Below are 20,880 nucleotides of genomic sequence, written 5' to 3' on the forward strand. Positions count from 1 at the left end.
TTTTAAGTAGGTGTATGTGTGTTGGATAAAAATGCACAGAGTCAAATGGATAAGGAACAGCGATTCCACACAGTCTGCTCGTTCGTTCATTTACAAGTCGAATGTCTCCAAAACTGGCTGTTGTATAGTAATTTGTCTCTGAAAAGGTGACTTGATTTAGAACGTGGGAAACGGATCCCTTTAGGGGAATCCGCATTGTTTGAGAGTGTTTTGGTGAAATAGCCATGTGTCTGTAGCTACAGTAATTATATATAATATTTAGTCAACAGCAAACATGAATGCATTTCATGGCTTTTGAGAATGTCTGTGTTCTGTACCGACCAAGTTTGATCAACCACATGAAAATTTCAATTTTTGTAGTGAAAAATCTGTGAAGAAACTAGCTGCCCTTCCAGTCCCCCAGCCACTCACTAAAATTACAACAGCTGCACCGGAGCCAGCCAAACCAGGGGATAATCGAGAGGCAAGAAGGAAGGAACGTCAGACAAGGACTCCACCCAGGAGGTAAGAAAGCTGTGGGGTGGAGAGAGGCTTGATCTCCTGGAAGATAGAGCGAATCCTGGGTTTCTCTCGGGAGTACCAACTGCAAGGGCTCTTCGGTATTAAAGGAGAAATTTGTTTCCTGAGGCAGGGAGGAGACGGGAAGAGAGGGAAGGAGTTGGGGGTGAATGCTAGTGACTTGCCAAAGCACGTGGCTCCTGCCTCTGAAGGCTGGTTGGGGGATGAAATAGGTGGAATACATGAAATGTGTCAAAAGGCAGGGTCTGCGGCGCAAAAAAAAGCCATGTTTGAGAGCCGCCGGTTGCGGAGGCCACGCAGCAAGGAAGCAGAGGTGCGTTTGGTTCAGAGAGCGGATCTGACGTGTTGGAGGGTGGAGGTTTGGGGTGATGGGTTTGGACCCTTTTTATTCTAAACATGTGCTGTTATGCAGGGAGCATTTCCCTGTGGTCCCAGGAGCTGGTTCGCCAGCATCCAGCAGTGCCGCTGGAGGAGAGGAGGAAAAACTCTGCTACTTCCACTGCTCCCAGTACACAACTTGCTGCCACCCCTGCTCTGCTTTCTCTTCCCGGCTTCATCCCGTGTGACTAGCTGAATGTTTCAAGTGACTTGTTCTGTCTGTCCTCTAACTGTTTTTGTTGCCTTTTTCTCTTCCCTTTGCATTTGAAATGAGAGAGCCTTCTGATGGTTTTCGAACAAGAAGCACTTGTCTGTATGTAAATACGTTTATCAGGCTTAATCCGTGGTACTGTATTTAAAACTGTTACAGGATAAATGCAGGTAGCATTGCCTGTTCTTGGAGGGACGCGGAGTCAGCTACGCACAGCTGGAACTCATCATGCATCCTTCTACGTTAGAAGTTTTGAAATAGCAGTACGGTACCTGTGTGTCCAGTCTATGGAAGCAGTAGTTCGGTGCCTAAGAAACATATTTACTAGAAATGTCTATTTTATGAGCACATAAGGAGACTGAGAGTGTTTTATGCCTGCATATGTGGTTTTTTTGAATCGTGGAATGGTGCTTTTTGTCAGTGTGTTTTGAAGATGGCTGTAAGTCTGTTCTCCGCTCAAGTTTTCAGAAGCATCCTGAGGCAGTTTTTAATTTTGCATGGGATTGCATCTCCTGTTTCTTCCCAGTAGCTAAACAAAAGGCCTGGGCTGAGCAGTTGTGTCTCCATAGGTGAAAACTGGTCACGGCAGTTTCTTTTCCCTAGAAACCCCGTCAGCTCTAGTTTCCTTTACACTTACTTTAACTAGTTAATAATAATCTTTAGCCACCTTCCCTTATTCTTTATTCCAAGCTTGGGGTTTGTTTGGTTTTTTTCCCATGCTTATACCCACACAAACCCCACTGCCTTACCCTCTCCCTGCTGTGCAAATGACAAAACAGCTCTATTTGTGTTAGTGCTGGAGTGTTAGTTGCAAAAAATGTGTATGATTATTTGTGTAGCCTGAAATACAAGGTAGTCCCACTGCGTTACGCAGTTATCAATTTTTCTTTGTAGGAAGCATTTGCTCCTGGTATCAGTACAGGATTAAGGTGCTTTAGCTCATTCTTTGCCTGGCTTTCCTTAGCATTCTTCAGTCTTGCGTAAAACATCTACCGTTCAGAAAACAGATGCTTCCTCAGGACTGGGAACGCAAAGTTGAGAAGAACATCCGAAACAGTTATATTTGCAAAGCACCCATCTTGTATACAGTACAGGACAACAGCGTCACGCTCCAACGGTCCCTAAACAGTTTCTTCTAACCCCTTTTCACGGCGGAGCACAGCGAGGTGAGGATGTCGTTTGCTGTCTTGCAGGCGGACTGTCAGCGGCAGCATCAGCGGCAGTGCCAGCAGCTACAGTGGTTCCAGTTCCCGATCTAGGTCCTTGTCTCGGTCTCTCTCCAGATCTCATTCCAGATCGTCGTCTGCCTCAGTCTCCCACTCCCCGTCTGGATCCAGGAAATCCAGGTACAGCCTCGAGCCTTCGTAACCTTTGCTGAAGTAGGAGGACGTTTCAACTGTTCTTAACTGTTGTGATTTCTTGCAGCGAAAGCTCTCTCTAGCTTCAAGTATCGGAAGCTCTAGGTAACTAGGATGTGAAACAAGATTGTTTCTTTGTGTGGTGTTACGAATCCCAAGTCCTGAATCATGGCAGTAGCACAGTGTTGGTAGTGTCCTTGTGGCTTATTCAAGGAAATAATGTCGTGTGTGCCAAGCTGCCCGTTTTTGCCTAAATTATGACCAAAGCATCTCCTTATGGCCAGGATGATCCCACATCCTAATTTATTTACAAGCTAACAGTTTCAGGCTACGGAGCTTTGCTCTTCTAAACCTTTACTACCTCTGGTTACTGAATGTCCTTAGGGAAGATGCTTGGCCTGTCAGGAGAGGTAGGTCAGAGAATACCTAAAAGGCCCAGCTAGTGACATTTTTACTTTGCTGGTAAAGTTGCATGGCCAGTTCCCTTTGTGTTTATCCCCAAGTGAAGAGTTATATGGCTGTTAGTCTGCGGGATTTGTAAACAGCTAACTCCCTCTGGTAAAGAGTCATGAAATAAAGCCCTTTCAAGTCCCTCGTTCTGGTTTTTTGCATCTGTTCGCACCCAGGCATCCCTGAAACCTCACAAGCAGCCTTGAAACACGACGCTTCCCTGTGATACGGATTTAAAAGCAGACCAATAGCGTAAAACTAGTGGATTAAGTAGGACTTGGCTCTGACCAGCGGTAATTCACATATCTGAACTCTGTGAAACTCCAAGGTTCAACATCCGCATTATTTTACGGAAATGCAAACTTGTTTACTACGTGCTTGTCGCATTCATCAGATCAGGCAGGGGTGATGCAAGAGGTTCAGAGAGCGCTCGGGCAGGCTGGCTCTGCGCTGCCCTGCCGTACGGGGCGCGAGAGGAGAAGATGGGGAAAACTTAATGCAGGTGTTGCTTCTGCGGCAGCGGGGCCATGCCTGCTGCCTTTACAGGTGTGTGGAAAAGGAGTTAACTTAGGAAATACAGTCTGTGCCCAAACCAGATTTGCTGTCACAACCTTGTAGCCTGGAGCTTTCCTGGAGAAGGAGTTTCTGGCTCATCCACTCACCGTTGCAGCAGTCGATGAGACCTCTCAAAACTCACCTGTGTCAGGATACCAGCGGGTAGCAACTTTGCAGCTTGTTCCGGGGCTTGTCTGCGCTGCAGCGGCCGCAGCTCGTTCAGTCGTACGCGAGCCAGCTTCCAGCAAATGAGCTCGGACGCTGCTGGCAGAGCAGTCGCTGGAGCACAGGAGTCTGTGCGACCCGCAGAACCTGCTGGAGAGGCTGCCTGAATATTCATGTAGTTAGCGTACGCCTGGTCCCGCGTGGCAGCGGCCGCGATGCCAGCCGGCTCCTGGCTAGCTGGGATTTTTGGAGCCGCTTCAATATAGCAAAGCTGCGGTGGTGGTGTGCCCCTGAAGGGAAGTCTGATGCATAGCCCTGTATTTTTGTCTGATACATTTCTAAGTAGAAAGTCTTCCTTAATATAATGATTGTCTGATATTTTTAATGTTGTGAATCCATTAGAAGATAGCCATCTTATAGGCACTATTAGAAGATAGCCATCTTATAGCCATCTTCCCTGTCATTATCCGTCATGAGAGTACGTGCATCCTCAGAACAGGCAGCTGGGCTCTCTCGTACCCTGGGGAGCTGGGCAGGAGCTGTGGGCTGTAGGACTCCAGGGCTTTTAAAGCCTCCATGAATAAATGTGTGCCAAACAACAAAACCGTTGCCAGGGAACCCTTGACCTGAGCCAAAACACTGACCTGTAGGTGATAGCGCACACCCTGCTTTCACTTTTTGTTTACCTGGGGAAACAGTGACCTGTTTACATGTTGCCTTAATCCTGTTTATAAATAAGCAGTGCTTTCTAGACTTGCATCTAACATGTTTGGGATTTTTCATATCGTCTGCACCCCAGCAGACGCAGCCTTTATCTTTTCCTGGTTATTGCCTGCCTTAGCAGCTTTCTGACATCCCAGCCACTCAGGGGAGTTAAAACAAAGGTGTCTGTCTCATCGCTGCCTGGTTCTTGTTGCATTCGTGACTGTAACGGGCTGTTGGCTCTTTCCAGGTCCCTGAGCGTGAGCAGCGTTTCTTCTGTCTCTAGTGCCTCCTCTAGCAGCAGCTCTGTACGCAGCGCCGACTCCGAAGACATGTACGCGGACTTGGCCAGTCCCGTTTCCTCAGCCAGCTCCCGATCCCCAACCCCAGCGCAGCAGAAGAAAGGTAGAGGTACCTGGTTTGGTATTTTCTTCTTTAAGGGGTCCTAGGAAAAGAAGGGGGGAGCAGAGATGTGCACACAGCTTGCTCAGTGATACTATGGGCTCCGGGAAAATGGGTGAGCAGAGGCAGACGCTTGTGGCTGGCGTAGACTAGGGGAGCCCAGAGGGTGAGACAATGGAGAAGGGAGGCTGTGGGGCAAATATACACTCACATCCTTCCATCCATGTGGCTGTAAAGATGCCTTTTCCTGCCTGGGAGTTCTGCCTGATGTCCTCTCTGTTACCTTGTTCTCTTTCACCCTTGCGAGGTGATGCTCAATTTTCTGGACAACTCCAGTATCGTGTTGCTCTTCCTCTGTTCTTTTAGACCGTAGCAGAGTTGGCAGCAATAGCCTTTTGTTCTTTGTCTTCTATGTTAAGCATCCTCTTTGCGGAAATTCTGGTTTCCTGAATCTTTTAACCTTGGGGCCACGTGCTGTGCTAACTGGTGTGGGCTTTTTCAGTCCCTGGAGCAGCATCCTCTTGCCCTGCCCTCCAAAGGGAGTGCAGGCGAAAGGAATCGGTCGCAAGTCACCACATCTGCTCTCTGGTTTCAACAGGAAAGTCAAAAAAAGAAGATAGCGCTAAAGAGGAGAAGCGGAAACGGGATGTGCCCGCTCAGCTCCTGAAATCCGCCAAGCCCACCCAAGGGAGCAAATCGCAGCAGCTTCTCCAGACCCAGCAGCCCTCAGCCCCCCAGTCTCAGCAAGGCGGGTTCAGCGCTCACAAAGAGATCAAACTGACGCTCTTGAATAAGGTGAGAGGTGGGGTGGGTGCGATTCCCTCCGCACGAGGGGTCCGCGGAGCGGATGGGATGGATAACTGGGGCTCGGGGCTGGTGGAAAGGGAGCTCCAGGCTCCGTGCTGTCAGGATGAGCTCAGCCGGGTAGGTCTGCAGCTGGGATTGAAGGGCGGCAGACAGAACCAGTCTGGCAGCACACACCCTGTGGTGGCTTGAGTTTGGGACTGTGTTGGCGGCTCCCCTGGGGCACATTCCTGCTGCATCTTCAAGGGCTCTTCCCCGCTTTCTCGAAGGCTGCAGCTGGAGCACCGAGGTGAAGGCATGCACGGCACAGTCCCACTGGGGCCTTGCCCACTGAAAGCATGCTCCTCGCACGCTTCCGAGCAAGCTCTCCTCCCACTGCCTGCTTGGAGCGAACTGCTGACGAGTCATTAACTGAGTCAGGAGGTAAAAGTGGCAATTGCCTCACCTCTCTGGGGCGCCTGCCACCAGCCACGCTTTCCACGGGGAGCCCGGCTCTTTCCCCTTTACGACTGAGCCCGATGCCCCAGTTTGCTGCCTTCGGCTGAGATTGCAATCCAGATCATTTGGGAGAGTTCGGCCTCATGGGGTTTTGTGCCGGAGCGGGGTGTTGGCCCCAGTCACGTGGGTAGGTTCCTGGTTTTGAAGCGTTAATGTTTTTTTCTGACAGTCCAAATTCCCCATTTGCAGTCTGAGGCCGCAGTTTTCTCTACTTCCCTGTGCTATGACGTGAGGCGCCTTTATCAAGTCTGTGAAGCATGCTCCGTGGGGAGGAGTGTGCAATTACACATAACTTGCTGGCACGGTCAGATCCTGGAAGAAGGCACGGCTCCACATGCTTCCTTGACATTTGCTATCCTTGGTGCTGCCGAAAAAAACTCTACAAAACACTGCTATTTTCCTATTTCTGGCAATTATGAAAATAGCCCATGAAACACGGTGCAGCGTTAGCCCCAGTGCCAAAGGATGTTGCTGTTTGCTTACGGTGGTAGGGGAATTACATGGTGCCAGTGATGGTTGGGACTGGTATGCACAGAGTTTAATTGGAGGCGCGCACGAGCGAGCCAGCACATCGCGGGCACCTGTCACAGGAAACATCTCTGTCCGCTTCCCTCCCCAGCGGCTGCTCAGCTCCGTTGTCTGTTTTAATTCCATTTTAGGCAGCTGACAAAGGAAGTAGGAAGAGATACGAGCCAGCAGACAAAGACAGACCGACCTCTCCTCCAGCCAAACGAGCGAACCTGTCACCTGACAGAGGTGAGACATCAGCCGTCCCAGGGACTCCTGGCCTGCCTGGGTGCCTGCTCTGCCGCTCGAGGCAGCGCTTCGGTGACAAATGTCCCGTGAAAGTCTCTGCTGCAAGAATCCATTCTCTGGAGAGGTTAATTGCAGGCATGCATCCTTCCAAAACCTCAGAGCATGCGATTGCCACCAGATAACGCGGGCGTATTAGCCGTCCTGCTGCAAAAACACGGTGGAGGTGAGACGCTCCGGTTTGTGAAGTAAGCAAGGTGAGGTCAGCCCTGGGCAGGCCAAACCCGGCCTTGCCTAGCTGTCTTGTGGTGCACACCGTGAGTTACCTTGGCTCCACTATGTCTGTGTAACTCCACTGCAAAAAAAAAAAAAAAAGCCCTTTCTTTGAAGACACAGCGTGCTCATCTCCGCTGTAGGTACGCATCCGTCCCGTAGCAGCCTCCTGTTCTCTAGTAATGTCGTTGGATGTGGCTGTGGAAGTCCTAGGGTTTTCCCTTACTGTATCCCAGGGTCTTCTCTGCCTTGTATTTCAGTGCATCACAATGGATCTTAGTTCTCCTGATAGAAAGGCTCGTGGCAGTGCTTAGAAAGGGCACACGGGCTGCCAAGGCTCCAGGATGAATGCAATAATTGGCTAGATCACCCGTCCTGCGAAATGAGACGATTTCCCCACTCGCGTGTGACACAATCTGATCTGTCCCGTATGTTTAGAAAGATGGGCTTTCTAAGTGTCCTCCTGTGTCTGAATCCTCAGCAGCAGCATTAGCACCTCGGAAAAGTGAGCTAGCGAGCCACATCGAGAGGGACCTAAATGCCACGCTCCAGCCTTTGCTGTCACCGCTGAAAAACAAAGCGGGGGAGTCGTCAGGCAGAGGTGCCTGGGTTTGACGTACAAGCCAGCATTGCCACGTGATGTTGTTTTCCCTGTTGTCTCGGCTGTAGGTGTATCTTGTTGATTCTGGGTGCCAGCCAGAAAAAAATTTCTGTGCTAATAGCCTGGTTGCATTCGACTCCTGCAAAGGCAGCATGGAAGGGACTGGGTGAGGTTGAAGTTCACTAGGATCTAGTTCACAACTACTGCTGAGCTGCAGGCAAATGAATGGGCCGACCTAGCAAACTGTGCTGATTTTATAGATGCATAGATGTAGATGTAATTATATACTTCATTTGTTGTCTGTACATTGTAAAGCATCTTTAAGCAGTGGCAAATAGGACGCAAGCCCTGAAGGCAACTCAGCCTGACTTCCCAGTGGCAAGCGTACCCTTGACTGAATTGGGACTCAGCAAGAGGCACCCTGCGGCATGCAGCTTGCGCTCTGGTGTCGCAGCACAAAGCTGGTCAGCGTTTGTGCCCTGAGTCTCACTTCCCTGCTCGGTAGCCTCGCTGCCGTCGGATCTGCGGTGTCTGCAGCCTCGCCTTTCTCACGGTGTCAGTCCTCGGGAGCAGAGGGCTGCCCTAACACATGCGGGCTGCCGGTGCTCCAAGGAGCTGAGCACCTTTGCTCTCTGGAGTGCTACAAAAGTGAGATCGGCAGCCAGCAGCATTGCTGCCCTGGTGCAGTATAGCGGGATGTGCTGTCAGCTCGTCCCCAGGGCTCACGGGCAGCCCTGCAGGCACACAGGCTGCCTTCCAGCTATCGTTGCCTCTCTGTGCGCTGGGATAACAGCGGTTGGGAAACCCACTGCAGCAAAGCTGGATACTGCTATTGCAGGACCCCAGCGGGCTTCCCACCACCGGCGAGTCCCCACGGCAGCTTTGTTCAGGCAGGGCACGATGGTTCAGTCTGCGCTGAATAAACACAGGAGTGATGCTGCCTGTGGGTTGGCCCCAACTGGCTCCGAAAGCGGCAGAGCCACACTCGCCCAGCACTCTTTAAGCCAATACCCCCTGTTACCTGGCCAACGCGGAGCCAGCTCGGGTGCCACTGTGCCCATGGCGCACAAACCGGCTGATCTGCCCGGGGATGATGGAGCCCTGCCTCGGTCCGCGAGGGCCAGCCCTGCCCCGCAGGTCTGCAGGGAAAACGTCCAGTGGAGGAGCCCTGTTCCAGCAGCCGGAGGGTGAGGAGAGGGCCAGCGCAGCTCCCCGCAGGCGATGTTTTGTACAGCTGACCATGGGGCACAGCCTTGACTGGCCTTTCTGCTCCTCCTGAAGACAGGGTGCACAACAGTAGGTTCATTTTCTGGCTGCTGCTGGACTTGGCTTTTTGCTGACAAGATTAGTCGGTCCGAAGAGAGCATCCTTACACTGCTGAGACGGTATGGTAGGCAGGGTAGCGACCATACCTTGGCAATGAGCGAGAACATCTCACCTTTTCTTTTCCCAATAGGCTCTCGCGACAGGAAGGCGACTGGGAGACTCTCTTCACCCAAGCAAGAGCGACAGAGGGGCCAGAACCCAAAACCTTCTCCTGCGCAGACAGACAGGTCAGTGCCCGCTTGTTCTTGTGGGTCTCTTGTGGGCCAGGCTGGGGCTCACACTTCTCCAGTGGTTCAGTCCCTCCTCTCGGGGCGGCTCTGCAGCTCTCTGGCCGTAGTTTCCAGTTGTCATGGAGGCACAGCGAGAGGAAGGATGCAAAACTCCCTGGGCAGGAGCCAGAGGTGCTCAGGGATTCACATGGAAGCCACCGGCTAAGCCGTTCCAGCTCAGAAACGAGCAGGAGCCTGGGGGTTTTCTTGAGGTCAGTCCCAGCAAGAGAAGCCAACTGGGTTAGGTGCAAGCTCAGTCACGCCAGTGCCTCTGCCTCTGGCTAGCGCTGCGTAGTGCGAAGGAGAAAGTACAACCCCTTCGCCCCGCTGCCGAGCTCCTCGTGGCACCTGGCTCGGGTGCCTGATTCCCTTTCTTCATAGCCTCAGCCACTCACTTTGCTGCCATGAGACATTAAAATGTGGCCCCTGCATGAGACTGAACGGTGGCTAGCCCTGGCTTTGCGCTTTTCCGTCCCCTCTGGTGACAGGTGACCAGCTCACGTCCCATTTCTGGGCAGTCTGCACCCGCTGCTGTGCTGGGAATATCCCATTGCAGAACTGGATGTGTGGCTCCAGGGGCCTTGGGCTGTGCTCTGCTCAGAGCCCTTTGGCTAAAGGGCTGTGGAGCGCCTTCTGCGGCACACCTAAAGCTTCCTTGGGCCTCCTTGCCTGTAGCCAGCCAGCGCTGCTTTGCATTTCTCTAGTGTCATCTCTCTGAAGATCTCGGTGAGCAAATGGACGCAGCCCTGTCCCGCGCCCGTGCGTTCCTTGCCCAGCAGGACTCGTGTCATCCCCTCTCCCCAGCCTGGGGCACGAGCGAGCCTCAATTTCTGTGTGTCAGTCTTCCCAAACCAAAACCTAGCCCTGGCTGCCACAGCCCTGTCCTTCAGGCCCCGAGGTCCTATTTTCTAGCAGTGAAGAGCAACCTCAGCCTTTCCAGACTGGTGGTGGTGGCCGCATCCTTGGTTCTTGACCCTCTTCTGTACAGCTCTTTGGTTCGGCAGTGTCACGTGGTGGGTTTGACGTGCCCTGTGCCCAGGCGCGGGGGCGGTTAAGGACACGCTGGGTTTCTCTGGGGCAGCCAAACGGTAGGTCTGGGTCCTGTTTGGAACTCCTTGGCGTTGTTTGGGTCCTGCTTGCACAGCCCCGCTTCTCTTAAGCGTAGTACAATCGGTGCAAGCGGCATTAACGGAGGGGACGGTGACTCCCAGCGCTGATGTCTGGCAGCAGCAGTGGCGCAGGCTTTCCCCAATGGCCCGAGCGTTGGAAGGAGCCGGCCGAGGCTCAGACTGCGCCTTCGGTGCCTTACCGAGCTAGCAGCACTGCGAAACCCTGGCGGGCTCGGGATGCCGCTCTGCTTCCCGACCCTGTCATCTTTGTCCCACCGTAAGGGGGAAGCGGTGACCTGTGGTGGGAAGAGCTGCAGGCCGCTTGCCTCTGGTGCGGGGAAAAGCCACTGCTGCCAGCGATGGGGACTGGTGGCTCCCATCCTCCCCACGCAGGGAAGCAACGGCTTGGGACCGCAGCAAAGCGGCATCGGAGGAGGACTGGAGTGCAGCGCTGGGTGCTTGTGAGCTCCCCGCAGCTGCCAGATCCGCACTGCAAGACCCGGCGGCGTCGCAGGGCAGGGGCTGTCAGGATTTGAGAGCGTGGGGGTTCTCCAGGGCCGCCCTGCGCTTACCCGTGACGCTCTCCCCTGTTTGCTTCTGTGCCCGTGAGCTCCCTGGCGCATGTGCATCCCCCAGCAAGCTGCTGACAGCAGCCGGCACGGCCCTTGGGGGTTGCTGTCACGGCACCCAGTTTAAATTCCAGGATCCCCCTGGAGCAGCTGATCTTTCACTGTTTCAGCCTGTTTTCCAACCCCAAGCCTTGTGTTTTGAACCTGTTTTCTTCCACCGGTGCTTAGAGCGATGCTTTCTGCCGGAGCGGATGCCGAAGGGGTTTGTTTCCAGTGTGGCGTGCTGCCGGCGAGCGCCTTCTCACCACCCTCTCCTCTCTCTCCCTGCCAGGAAACGCCAGCTCTCGCCTCAGTCCAAGAGCTCCAGCAAAGTCACGAGCATACCGGGCAAAACAGCCGAGCCGGGCCCCACGGGTGCCAAGGCGGGCAAGTCCAGCACCCTGTCACGACGGGAGGAGCTCCTGAAGCAGCTCAAGGCGGTGGAAGATGCCATCGCTCGCAAGCGGGCCAAAATCCCGGGGAAAGTATAGTGGGCCGTGCACGGAGCGCCGCTCTGCCCCTTAGTGACTGTTCATGTTTTTATAAATAGTGTAAAAGCGGCCACTTTGGGATTTTGCAGTTCTGTCTTATTTTGGCTGCGATTCTTTTTAAAAAAAAAACCACACAAAAAAAAAAAAAAGAAAAATACTGAAGTTTTGTCAGCTGAGACGCCCGCGACGCCTCGCTCCGGCTCCCGAAGGGCGAGCGGGGCCCGCCCCCGGCTCTGCCGCCGCCGGCTCCATGTAAATTATGCACAGAGGACTCCAGCCCCGTCGGATGCTCTCACTGCCCCTCTCTTTCTCTCTGCCCTCTCCTCTTTGCTAGCCTTGAGTTGTATTCTCCTAGTTAGCCCTGCTGTGTGTTGAGTGTCTTCAGCAATGCAGTTCTATATACTGTGTAACGAGAGAGCCGAAAACTGCTGTGAACTACTGGCAACATCACCTTCTCCCCCTGCTCTCCCCCCCCCCAGGAACAAAAATATATATATATTCTTGACTAAAGTCTGATTGGGAAAATGACCTGTCTTTTATTTTAAGCATCGGATTGGTTTAGTTGATTTAAAAGGAGCCCTGAAGGTGTTGTGGGGATGTCTGTCTGACAAGGAGGGGTCCTTTTTCCTTTTTTTTTTTTTTTTTTTTCTTCCCCCTTTTTTTTTTTTTGAGGGATCTCCCTGAAATAAAGTATTTTGATAACCACTTCTTCCCTTCTCTGCTCTTCTCTGCCTCTCTCCTCCCTCTCCCCTTCCCTTGGGGGGCCTCTCCCCCCCGTCTTTGGGGAGTGTGGTTTATTTTTCCAACCCTGCTGCCGGCACAGGCAGCTGCCTGCAGCTGGAGGAGCCGCTGCATCTCAGGGGAGCACTGCCTCCCCTCGCTGTGAGTACCTGCTGCCCCCCTCTGCACCCCCACCCTGCTCCTCGCACCCAGTATGAAACCAGTATCCTACTGGTATTAAAGGTTAACGGGGCCGAGTTCCGGCTGGGGAGGGGAGCGGGGGGTCCTGCAGCCTGGGCCGTCGCTGGCTGCGCCCGGCGCAGTCTGGGGGTGCCTCTGTGCTCGTGGGGACCCTCGGGGGCTGGGGTCCCTGCTCCTGGGCGAGGCTCTGGGGGCCTCGTCCCTGCCTGCGTGGGGTGCGTGGCACCCCGTAACGTCGCCCCCAAAATGGGTGCAAATCCCATCTTTCTGCTAAAAGACCAAAGCGTGGCTGTGCCCGGTCCTGCAGCCATGTAAAGCCGCTTTCCCACATGCTCTCCCCAGTACTGTGCTTCCTGCTATACTGGGACCACTGGGCTGCTGCGGGGACGGATCCTGACCCTGAATCCTTTCTTTGCACACCAGCACGTACGGTACTGGCAGGGTGCTGTGGTCCAGGCCAGCCCCTGGGCGCTGAGCACCGGCGAGCCCAAGCCCGGCTCGGCAGCGGGATGAGGTTGTTGAAGGATGCAGAGGAGGGGGAAAAGAAAATAAATTATTTACTTAATTCATTCCTCAACCAGCTCCTCTGCTTCCCACCGCTTCCTCCCCTCTCTGCTCAGCACCATCATCCTGCCTTTGAGCCTCCGCGCCATCCCTCGGCGCTGGACCAGGGAGCATCGGAGCGGGTGGACACATCTCTTTCCAGGGTTGCCCAATTTGGGATTTCTCCTCTGGCAGCCCCGGGAACGTGACGGTGATATCACTGTCGGGCTTACGCAATGGGGCCAGGGTTGGGGCACGGGGATCTTGTCCCCATGGATGACGGGAGGGTTGGTGGACGGGTACCCAGGGCATCCCGTGCCCGCCGACGGCGGGCACGGGATGCCCTGGGTGCCCGTCCACCAGCACCCCAAGCCCTCCCACGCCCTGGACCACGCAGTCCCACGATGCTCTGTGCCCATCACCAGAGCAGCCAAACCGGTAGCCACCCCCTTCCCTACAAGTCTGTGCACAATTCCAACAAACCCCCCCCCCCCCCCCCCCCAATTTTAGGGATGTCAAGGGCTGATTTCCGCGCTGGAACGCGCCGGGTTGAGAAGGAAGTAACGACGGCCCGCGGGGAGGAGGAAGGCAGCCGGAGCTGGAGTTTCCAGGTGTGTGTACATCACCTGCCCGAGCCCTATATAAAGGCGGCGGCGACGGCGGTGCTACCACTCGGCCGCCCGCATCGGTTCGCAAGGGTGTCCCCCCCCCTCCCCCCATTTCGCCGTGCTCCCGCATCCTTGACTGATGGTAACGCGGGGGGCCGTGGGTGCCAGCGGGGCGGGAGCGGCTGGGATGGCGAGGGAGCGCGCCTGTGTGCACATACAGGCACGCAGGGGTGGTTTGCACGCCGTGTGCGTGGCGGGGGGGTGGGGTGTGCACACGCGTGTGTATGCGCATAAGGGGTAGAAACGTGAAGGCTGCGTGTGGGGATGCACGTGTGCTGGCCACGCACACGGCAGGCTGGCAGCGCAGGGGGCACCTGCATGCTGCTGGGGCTTTGCGTGTGTGTGTGTGTGTGCGCTTGTATGCGGGGGCATATAGCACTCTATAGGTGTACGGGCTGGCCAGTACTGTGTGTGTGTGCATGCGTGCCTGGCTCTATGCACATTCACTGGTAATGTGTGTGTGTGCGCACACGGAAGGGTAGTTTGGGTGTATGCATGTGCGCTGGTAACATATATGTGTGTATTTGCACACATGCATATGTGCTGTTACCTCAGTGTGGGCGTGTAAATGCACACGCGTGTCTGTGTGTATGTGCGTGGAAGGGTAGTGCGGGCGTGTATGGGGGGGGTGTGTTACGCATGTATCCTTGTATGCTATACGTGCGCACGCTGCGGGGGCCTGTGCGCGTGTGCAGATGCTGCGTGTGTGTTTGTGCACAGCTCCGTGTGTGCTGGCACGCTGCGTGTGGCTGTATGTACAGGTGTTCTCCACGTATGTATAGCTGTGTGTGCGTGCACTATGCGTGCTGCAGCTGTCTGCTGCTACGCTGTGTGTGTGTGCGCACGCGTGTGCTAGCGCTCTGGGTGCCGGTGCATGTGTGGGTGCGTGCCCATGTTTTTGGGATGCGGGTGCAGGCACACGCGTGCGGGTGCTTTGCACGTCAAAGCCCTCCAGGGCTGGGGGGCTGCGAGCTCACCCCCAAGGGACCCCGGGGGCTGGGGGGGGTCCTTGCTCCGGGCTGGGTCCCCAGGAGGGCAGGGGTGGGTGCCGGGCAGGGCGCCCTGCGAGGTGCGGGTCCCCGCCCTGACCCCGGCTCTCACGCAGGGCTGGCTCGGTGCCCTGGCGCTGCTGGGTGCCCTGGTGCTGTGCCGTGGCCTGCGCCGCCCCGGCAGCCCCCTGCACCACCCCCACGTCCACTGCTACAGCACGGGCGAGCTGCGGGACGGTGAGGCCCCCGCGCACCTCCTGGGCCGCAGCCTGCGCTGGGACCACTACGTGCCGGTGCAGCTGGTGCCGCAGCTGGAGCGCTTGCAGGAGGCCACCAGCCACCGTCGCCACCGCCGCCACCGCGAGCGCGCCTGTCCCGCGCTGCAGCTCCGCGCCGGCCTCCACAGCGAGCCCAACGAGCGCTCCATCTCCCCATGGCGCTACCGGTGAGTGCCCCTGCCCGAGACCCCCGCCCTGTGCTGGCTGCTGCGCCCTGCCTCAGTTTCCCCGAGCATCCCTCGCCCACCCCTTGCCGTGGGCATCCCCGCTGCCTGGCCAGAGGGGTTTGGTCCCAGTGTGGGGTGACTTGGGGGACACAGGGGAAGGGGCTCGCTGACCATGTGTCCCCCCCCGCAACCCGCAGGATCGATGAGGATGAGAACCGCTACCCACGCAAGCTGGCCTTCGCCGAGTGCCTCTGCAGCGGCTGCGTGGACGTCAAGACGGGTCGGGAGACGACGTCGCTCAACTCGGTGGCCATCCACCAGACCATGATGGTCCTGCGACGCAAGCCCTGCCCGCGCCCCGCCAGCCCCGGCCTTGTCACCTTCGAGGTGGACTACATCAGGGTGCCGGTGGGCTGCACCTGCGTCCTGCCCCGCACCGGCCGCTGAGCCCCCCCGCTCCCGTGGAGCCCCGTAGCGTGACCGTGTCACCGCATCCACCCCCACCCGTGCTTGTTTTAGAGCACCCGCCCGGCCCCACAGCCGGGTGCCCTCCCCACCCAAACCCTCCCCTTGTTATTTATGAGTTATTTATGAGCCTTGCTGCTGGGGGACTTTTTTTAACCCATATTTATTGCTGACCTCCCCCCCCGAACGCTGCGACTCCGGGTCCAGCATCACCCCACGGTGCCCAAGGCCCCACGGCCGGACCCTGCCAGCGCTGCCTGGGCGCTCGCTGGTTATTTATTCCCCCGCAGAGCTATTTATTGTCTCTTCTCTACGTGCTATTTAATGCCGGCAGCGGGAGCCTGCAAATAAAGGCTGACACCCCCCCCCCCCCCCCGGCACGATCCTTGCTCTGTTCCTGGTGGGGAGACCGGCACGGGGGGCAAAGGGGGATGGGGTGCACGTCCATGGGTGTCCCGCCGGCTGCGGGGCAGCTCTCAGCCCCAGCGCAGTGGGCAAAGCACCAGTGCTCCCAGTACGGCAGTGCAGGAGGAACTGGGAGGCGATGCGGAGGGCAGCAGGACGAGGGGGGGGGGGGATGCTCCACACCCCCAGCCCCGCGGGGGGACCAGCCCCAGCACCCCGCCACCCACACCTTTCCCACGGCTCTGCCCCCGGGGCACCCCCGTCCCACGGGCCCAGCGCCACCTGCCGGGGCCACCCCACGCCCTGCCAGCACCCATGGGTGCCCCGGGGCCACCCCCGCACCCTGCCAGCACCCATGGGTGCCCCGGGGCCGCTGCACCCTCGCCAGACCGGGGCTCACGCAGGCAGAGGGGGCCCGGAGCAGCCACTGATACCCACGGTGGGGGTCAAGGCTTTGTCACCCCCGCGCAGCACACGGACGCGGCTGTCCCTTGTCCCCCCCATCTCACAACACCCCAGCACCCAGATGCCCTCCAGCACCCACGAGTGGGAAGGGAAACGCCCCCCCCCGCTTCCCTGCCGGGGGTGACACCAGCTTTTGGGGCCACGTTCTGCAGGTCCACCCCTGGGGACCACGTGCCACCGCACACGGTCCCCCCCCAGCTTCACCCCACCATTGGGTCCGCGGACGATTTCAGGAGGGCAGGGCAGCGTGGGGACCTCCCTGTCCCCCCGCCATGGCCGCACTCTGCACGCCCCCACCCCAGCTTCAGCCGCACCACGGAGTTTGCCCATAATTGGGCTTTTTGTCCTTAAAACCCCCCCAAACCCAGCTCCAGCCCCCCCAGGGGAGCGGGAGGCAGGGGCAGCCGGCGCCTTTCCCATTTTTTATTGCAACAGCAACCATAGAAGTGACAAAAAAAAAACCACCAGCGAGAGCGGGTGCAGGGAGCAGAGCTGCCTGATCCCCCCTGGCCCCGTGGGGCTGCAGGGCCTGGGGACCTGGCAACACCCCAGAGAGCTGGGGTTCCCCAGGGATTTGGGGATTCCCCTGAGAACTGGGGCCTGCTGGGAGAGCTGGGAACCCTCTGGGAAGCTGAGCACCCCCAGGGATTTTGGGATCCCCAGGAGTTGGGGACGCCTCAGGCAGCTGAGGAGCTCTGGGGATCCCCCAGGAGCTGGGGAGCCCCTGGGAGCTGGAGACCCCACAGGGATCTGAGCATCCCTGGGGATTTGGGAATCCCTCAGGGAGCCCAGGGGAAACTGCTGATCCCCAGGGATCTGGGGATCCCCAGGAACTGGGACCCCCGCCCCGAAGAGCTGAGCATCCCTGGGGATTTGGGGATCCCCAGGAGCTGGGCACCCCGGTTTTCCCCCCGAGGGGCCGGGATGCAGCTGGGAAGCGGGAGCAGCGCGGAAGCAGCAGAAGGGCCCCCGCTGTTACTCAGCCTCGACAGGGATGGGGTTCACCTGCCCCCCCACCTCTGCCGCCTGCTTCTTGCGGGCATCGGCGGGGGGCCGGGGCGGGGGGTTGCTGGGCGGCTGCTTGATGGTGTCCCCCACGTGCGGCCGCTCCCGGGGCTTCTGCTCGATGGGTCTCCACTCCTCCCCGCGCACCGCCGCCTGCAAAGCCATGGGGGCCATCAGGGGGGCCCCTCTTCTTCCAGCCGGGCCCCCAGCCCCCCCAAAAGCCGCTCTGCACTCACCAGCAGGTAGATGCCGCTCGCGATGCCCAGGCAGACGGTGCCCAGGATGGTGGAGAGGAGGAAACCAGCGGGGACGGCCAGGCTGTGCGAGACATTGGGGGGTCAGGGGGGGCCGGGGAGGGGGCTGCACCCCAGCCCCGACCCCGCACCCCACTTACGCGGCGTGCAGGACAGCTCGGATGTAGTAATTCCTCGTGAGGGGCCCAAACACCTTCACCACCGCCGTCAGGTACTTCTGGCCGCTGCAGAGCAAGGGTGGGGGGGTCAGAGGGGGTACCCACCCCCAAAGGGGGGCACCCCGCCCCGAGGGACCCCCATCCCCATGCTGTCTCTGCTGAACCCCCCCCCCAGGGGATCCAGCCCTGCTCCCACCTCACCGCTCCCACCCCCGGTGCCATCTCCCTGTATTGGGGGGGGGGTACCAGGACCCCCAGTCCCAGGGGTGGGGGGGGACGCACACCGCTTACCACCGCTCCATGGTGGAGCCCTTTTTCCGCTTGCTCCTGGGGTACTCGAGCAGGCAGACCAAGACGCCGGCCACGCTGCGGGGGGGTCAAGGAAAGGGGTGCTCGGGGCCAGGATTAGTCCCTAGGCCCAACCCTCACCCCCAAAAAACGGGCTGTTTGGGGCAGGGAAAGGGGGATTTGGGCCCAGAGCGGGGAGGAGGAGGAGGAGGTCTCCCCTCATCCATGCCTCCCACCCAAGTTGGGGCAGGGTTTTCCCTGCAGATCAGCCCCGGGCATCCTTCTCTGTAAGGATACATGGCGTACGCCGCGAAGTACCAGCCCTTGAACTGCCCTGCCACGGCCACGATCCCGCCGGTCAGCATGACTGCGGGGACAGAGTGGGGCTGCTGGGGTCCCTGCCGGGGGGTACGGCCCCCCAAGCCAGGATACGGACCCCCAAACCCGGGATGCAGCCCCCCCCAAAGCCTGGGATACTAACCCCCCCCCAAAACATGGGATACAAACCCCCCCAAACCCGGGATACAGCCCCCCCCCAAAACCTGGGATACAGCCCCCCAAACTCAGGATACAAACCCCCCCAAAGCCCAGGATACAGCCCCCCCAACCCGGGATACAGCCCCTCCAAAGCTCAGGATACAAACCCCCAAACCCAGGATACAAAACCTGGGATATGACCCCCAAAGCCTGGGATACCAACCCCCCAAACCCGGGATACAGCCCCCCCAAAGCCTGGGATACTAACCCCCCCCAAAACATGGGATACACCCCCCCCAAAAGCCCGGGATACCAACCCCCCAAACCTGGGATACAGCCCCCCCAAACTTGGGATACTAACCCCCCTCAAACACGGGATACTACCCCCCCCCAAAGCCCAGGATACAGCCCCAAAACCCGGGATACAGCCCTCCCAAAACCGAGGATACAGCCCCTCCAAAGCCCAGGATACAAACCCCCAAACCTGGGATACAGCCCCCCAAACTTGGGATACTAACCCCCCCCAAAACATGGGATACAAACCCCCCCAAACCCGGGATACAGCCCCCCCCCCAACCCGGGATACAGCCCCTCCAAAGCCCAGGATACAAAGCCCGGGATACCAACCCCCCAAAGCCCGGGATACAGGCCCCCCAAAGCCGGGATTAGGGCCCCCCAAAGCCGGGATTAGGGCCCCTGAGATGCTGTGTGCGGCCCCCCTGGATCCAGGGAAGGGAACTGGGGGGGCCCGGGCTTGGGGGGGCTCTGGGGGAGGTTTTTGACCCCGGGGCCACAGCGCAGCTCCCACCCACGGGCTCTGCTCCCCTCCGGCTGCCCGGCGGGGGCAGAAAGGGGGGGGGCGGGAGGGGAGGGAGGAAGAGGAGCAAGGGGGAGGAAGAGGAGGAAAGGGAGGAAGGGGGAGGAAGAGGAGGAAGGGGAGCAAGGGGGAGCAAGGGGGAGGAAGAGGAGGAAGAGGAGGAAGAGGAGGAAGAGGAGGAAGAGGAGGAAGAGGAGGAAGAGGAGGAAGAGGAGGAAGAGGAGGAAGAGGGAGCAAGGGGGAGGAAGAGGAGGAAGAGGGAGCAAGGGGGAGCAAGGGGGAGGAAGAGGAGGAAGGAGGAGGAAGGAGGAGCAAGGGGAGGAGGGGGAGGAGGGGGAGGAATGGGGAGGAATGGGGAGGAATGGGGAGGAAGAGGAGGAAGAGGAGGAGGGGGAGCAAGGGGAGCAAGGGGAGCAAGGGGGAGGAGGGGGAGCAAGGAGAGGAAGAGGAGGAAGGGGGAGGAAGGGGAGGAATGGGGAGGAAGAGGAGGAAAAGGAGAGGAAGGGGAGGAAGGGGGAGGAAGGGGGAGGAAGGGGGAGGAAGAGCAGGAAGGGGGAGGAATGGGGAGGAAGAGGAGGAAAAGGAGAGGAAGGGGAGGAAGGGGGAGGAAGGGGGAGGAAGAGGAGGAAGAGGGAGGAATGGGGAGGAATGGGGAGGAAGAGGAGGAAGGGGGAGCAAGGGGAGGAAGAAGACCAAGGGGGAGGAAGAGGAAAGAAGGGGAGCAAGGGGGAGGAAGGGGAGGAAGAGGAGGAAGGGGGAGGGAGAGAGGAAGAGAAGGGAGGGAAGGGACGAAGGGGACGCTCTGGCCCTGCGCATCCCCCGCGAGACCGAGACCGGGACCGGGACCGGGACTTCCCGGCCACCCCGGCAGCCCCCAGCGCGGGTGGCTTCCCGGCCACCCCCTGCCCGCACTCACTGAGCCCGGCCGCCAGCGCCTGCTCGTTAGCCCACATGGCCCACTCGATCTGCCCCATGGCTCGGCCCCTTCGGCTCCGCTCGGCCCGGTTCGGCTCTTCCCGGCCCGGTTCGGCTCAGCCCGACCCGGAAGTCGGACGCGGCGCTACGATGTGCCCAGGCCACGCCCCCGTCCATAGGCCACGCCCCCCGTGGGGACTCGCTCCAGCCCCGCAAGGGACACGGGGGGACAGGGGTGGTGCGGGGGGACGGGATCACTCCGGTCCGGGGGGGACAGGATCAGCCCCACAAGGGACGCAGGGGGACAGGGGCCGTGGGGGGGGACAGGATCAGTCCCACAAGGGACACAGGGGGACAGGGGCCATGGGGGGGGACAGGATCAGTCCCACAAGGGACACAGGGGGACAGGGGCCATGGGGGGGGACAGGATCAGTCCCACAAGGGACACAGGGGGACAGGGGCCATGGGGGGGACAGGATCAGTCCCACAAGGGACACAGGGGGACAGGGGCCATGGGGGGGACAGGATCAGTCCCACAAGGGACACAGGGGGACAGGGGCCATGGGGGGGGACAGGATCAGTCCCACAAGGGA

The 20,880-nt window shown here is 58.5% G+C and overlaps 3 protein-coding genes across 10 annotated transcripts in view; 2 read left to right on the forward strand and 1 right to left on the reverse strand.

Annotated features, from left to right (window-relative positions):
- Window positions 1-11,988, forward strand: part of ZC3H18 (zinc finger CCCH-type containing 18) — a 50,282-nt gene extending 38,294 nt beyond the window's left edge. For 6 of the 8 annotated variants that reach the window (XM_087738852.1, XM_087738856.1, XM_087738859.1 and 3 more), the window contains 7 exons: window positions 361-504; window positions 2,302-2,454; window positions 4,589-4,749; window positions 5,339-5,535; window positions 6,702-6,798; window positions 9,126-9,222; window positions 11,274-11,988. In XM_087738852.1, the coding sequence (XP_087594978.1) occupies window positions 361-504; window positions 2,302-2,454; window positions 4,589-4,749; window positions 5,339-5,535; window positions 6,702-6,798; window positions 9,126-9,222; window positions 11,274-11,472 (1,048 nt within the window). In that variant the 3' untranslated portion in view covers window positions 11,473-11,988. The remainder of the gene's footprint in view (window positions 1-360; window positions 505-2,301; window positions 2,455-4,588; window positions 4,750-5,338; window positions 5,536-6,701; window positions 6,799-9,125; window positions 9,223-11,273) is intronic. The other 2 variants (XM_087738855.1, XM_087738858.1) reach the window with 1 other exon arrangement.
- Window positions 11,989-13,448: 1,460 nt separating this feature from the next.
- IL17C (interleukin 17C) lies at window positions 13,449-16,602 on the forward strand. Its single transcript, XM_009477492.2, has 3 exons — window positions 13,449-13,547; window positions 14,710-15,038; window positions 15,236-16,602. Exons 1-3 carry the CDS (start codon window positions 13,449-13,451, stop codon window positions 15,483-15,485), a joined length of 678 nt encoding a protein of 225 aa, XP_009475767.1. The 3' UTR covers window positions 15,486-16,602.
- A 235-nt stretch (window positions 16,603-16,837) lies between these two features.
- CYBA (cytochrome b-245 alpha chain) lies at window positions 16,838-20,557 on the reverse strand. The gene is made up of 6 exons (XM_087738909.1): window positions 20,289-20,557; window positions 18,376-18,445; window positions 18,082-18,156; window positions 17,773-17,856; window positions 17,615-17,696; window positions 16,838-17,531 (listed from the first exon to the last, which is right to left on the reverse strand). The coding sequence occupies exons 1-6, from the start codon at window positions 20,344-20,346 to the stop codon at window positions 17,349-17,351; spliced, it is 552 nt and encodes a 183-aa protein (XP_087595035.1). The 5' UTR covers window positions 20,347-20,557; the 3' UTR covers window positions 16,838-17,348.
- Between the last annotated feature and the right edge of the window lie 323 nt (window positions 20,558-20,880).

Source organism: Nipponia nippon, unplaced genomic scaffold (assembly GCF_047370975.1).
Source record: "Nipponia nippon isolate SJK-2023a ecotype South Korea unplaced genomic scaffold, ASM4737097v1 scaffold_7, whole genome shotgun sequence".
Classification (NCBI taxonomy): domain Eukaryota; kingdom Metazoa; phylum Chordata; class Aves; order Pelecaniformes; family Threskiornithidae; genus Nipponia; species Nipponia nippon.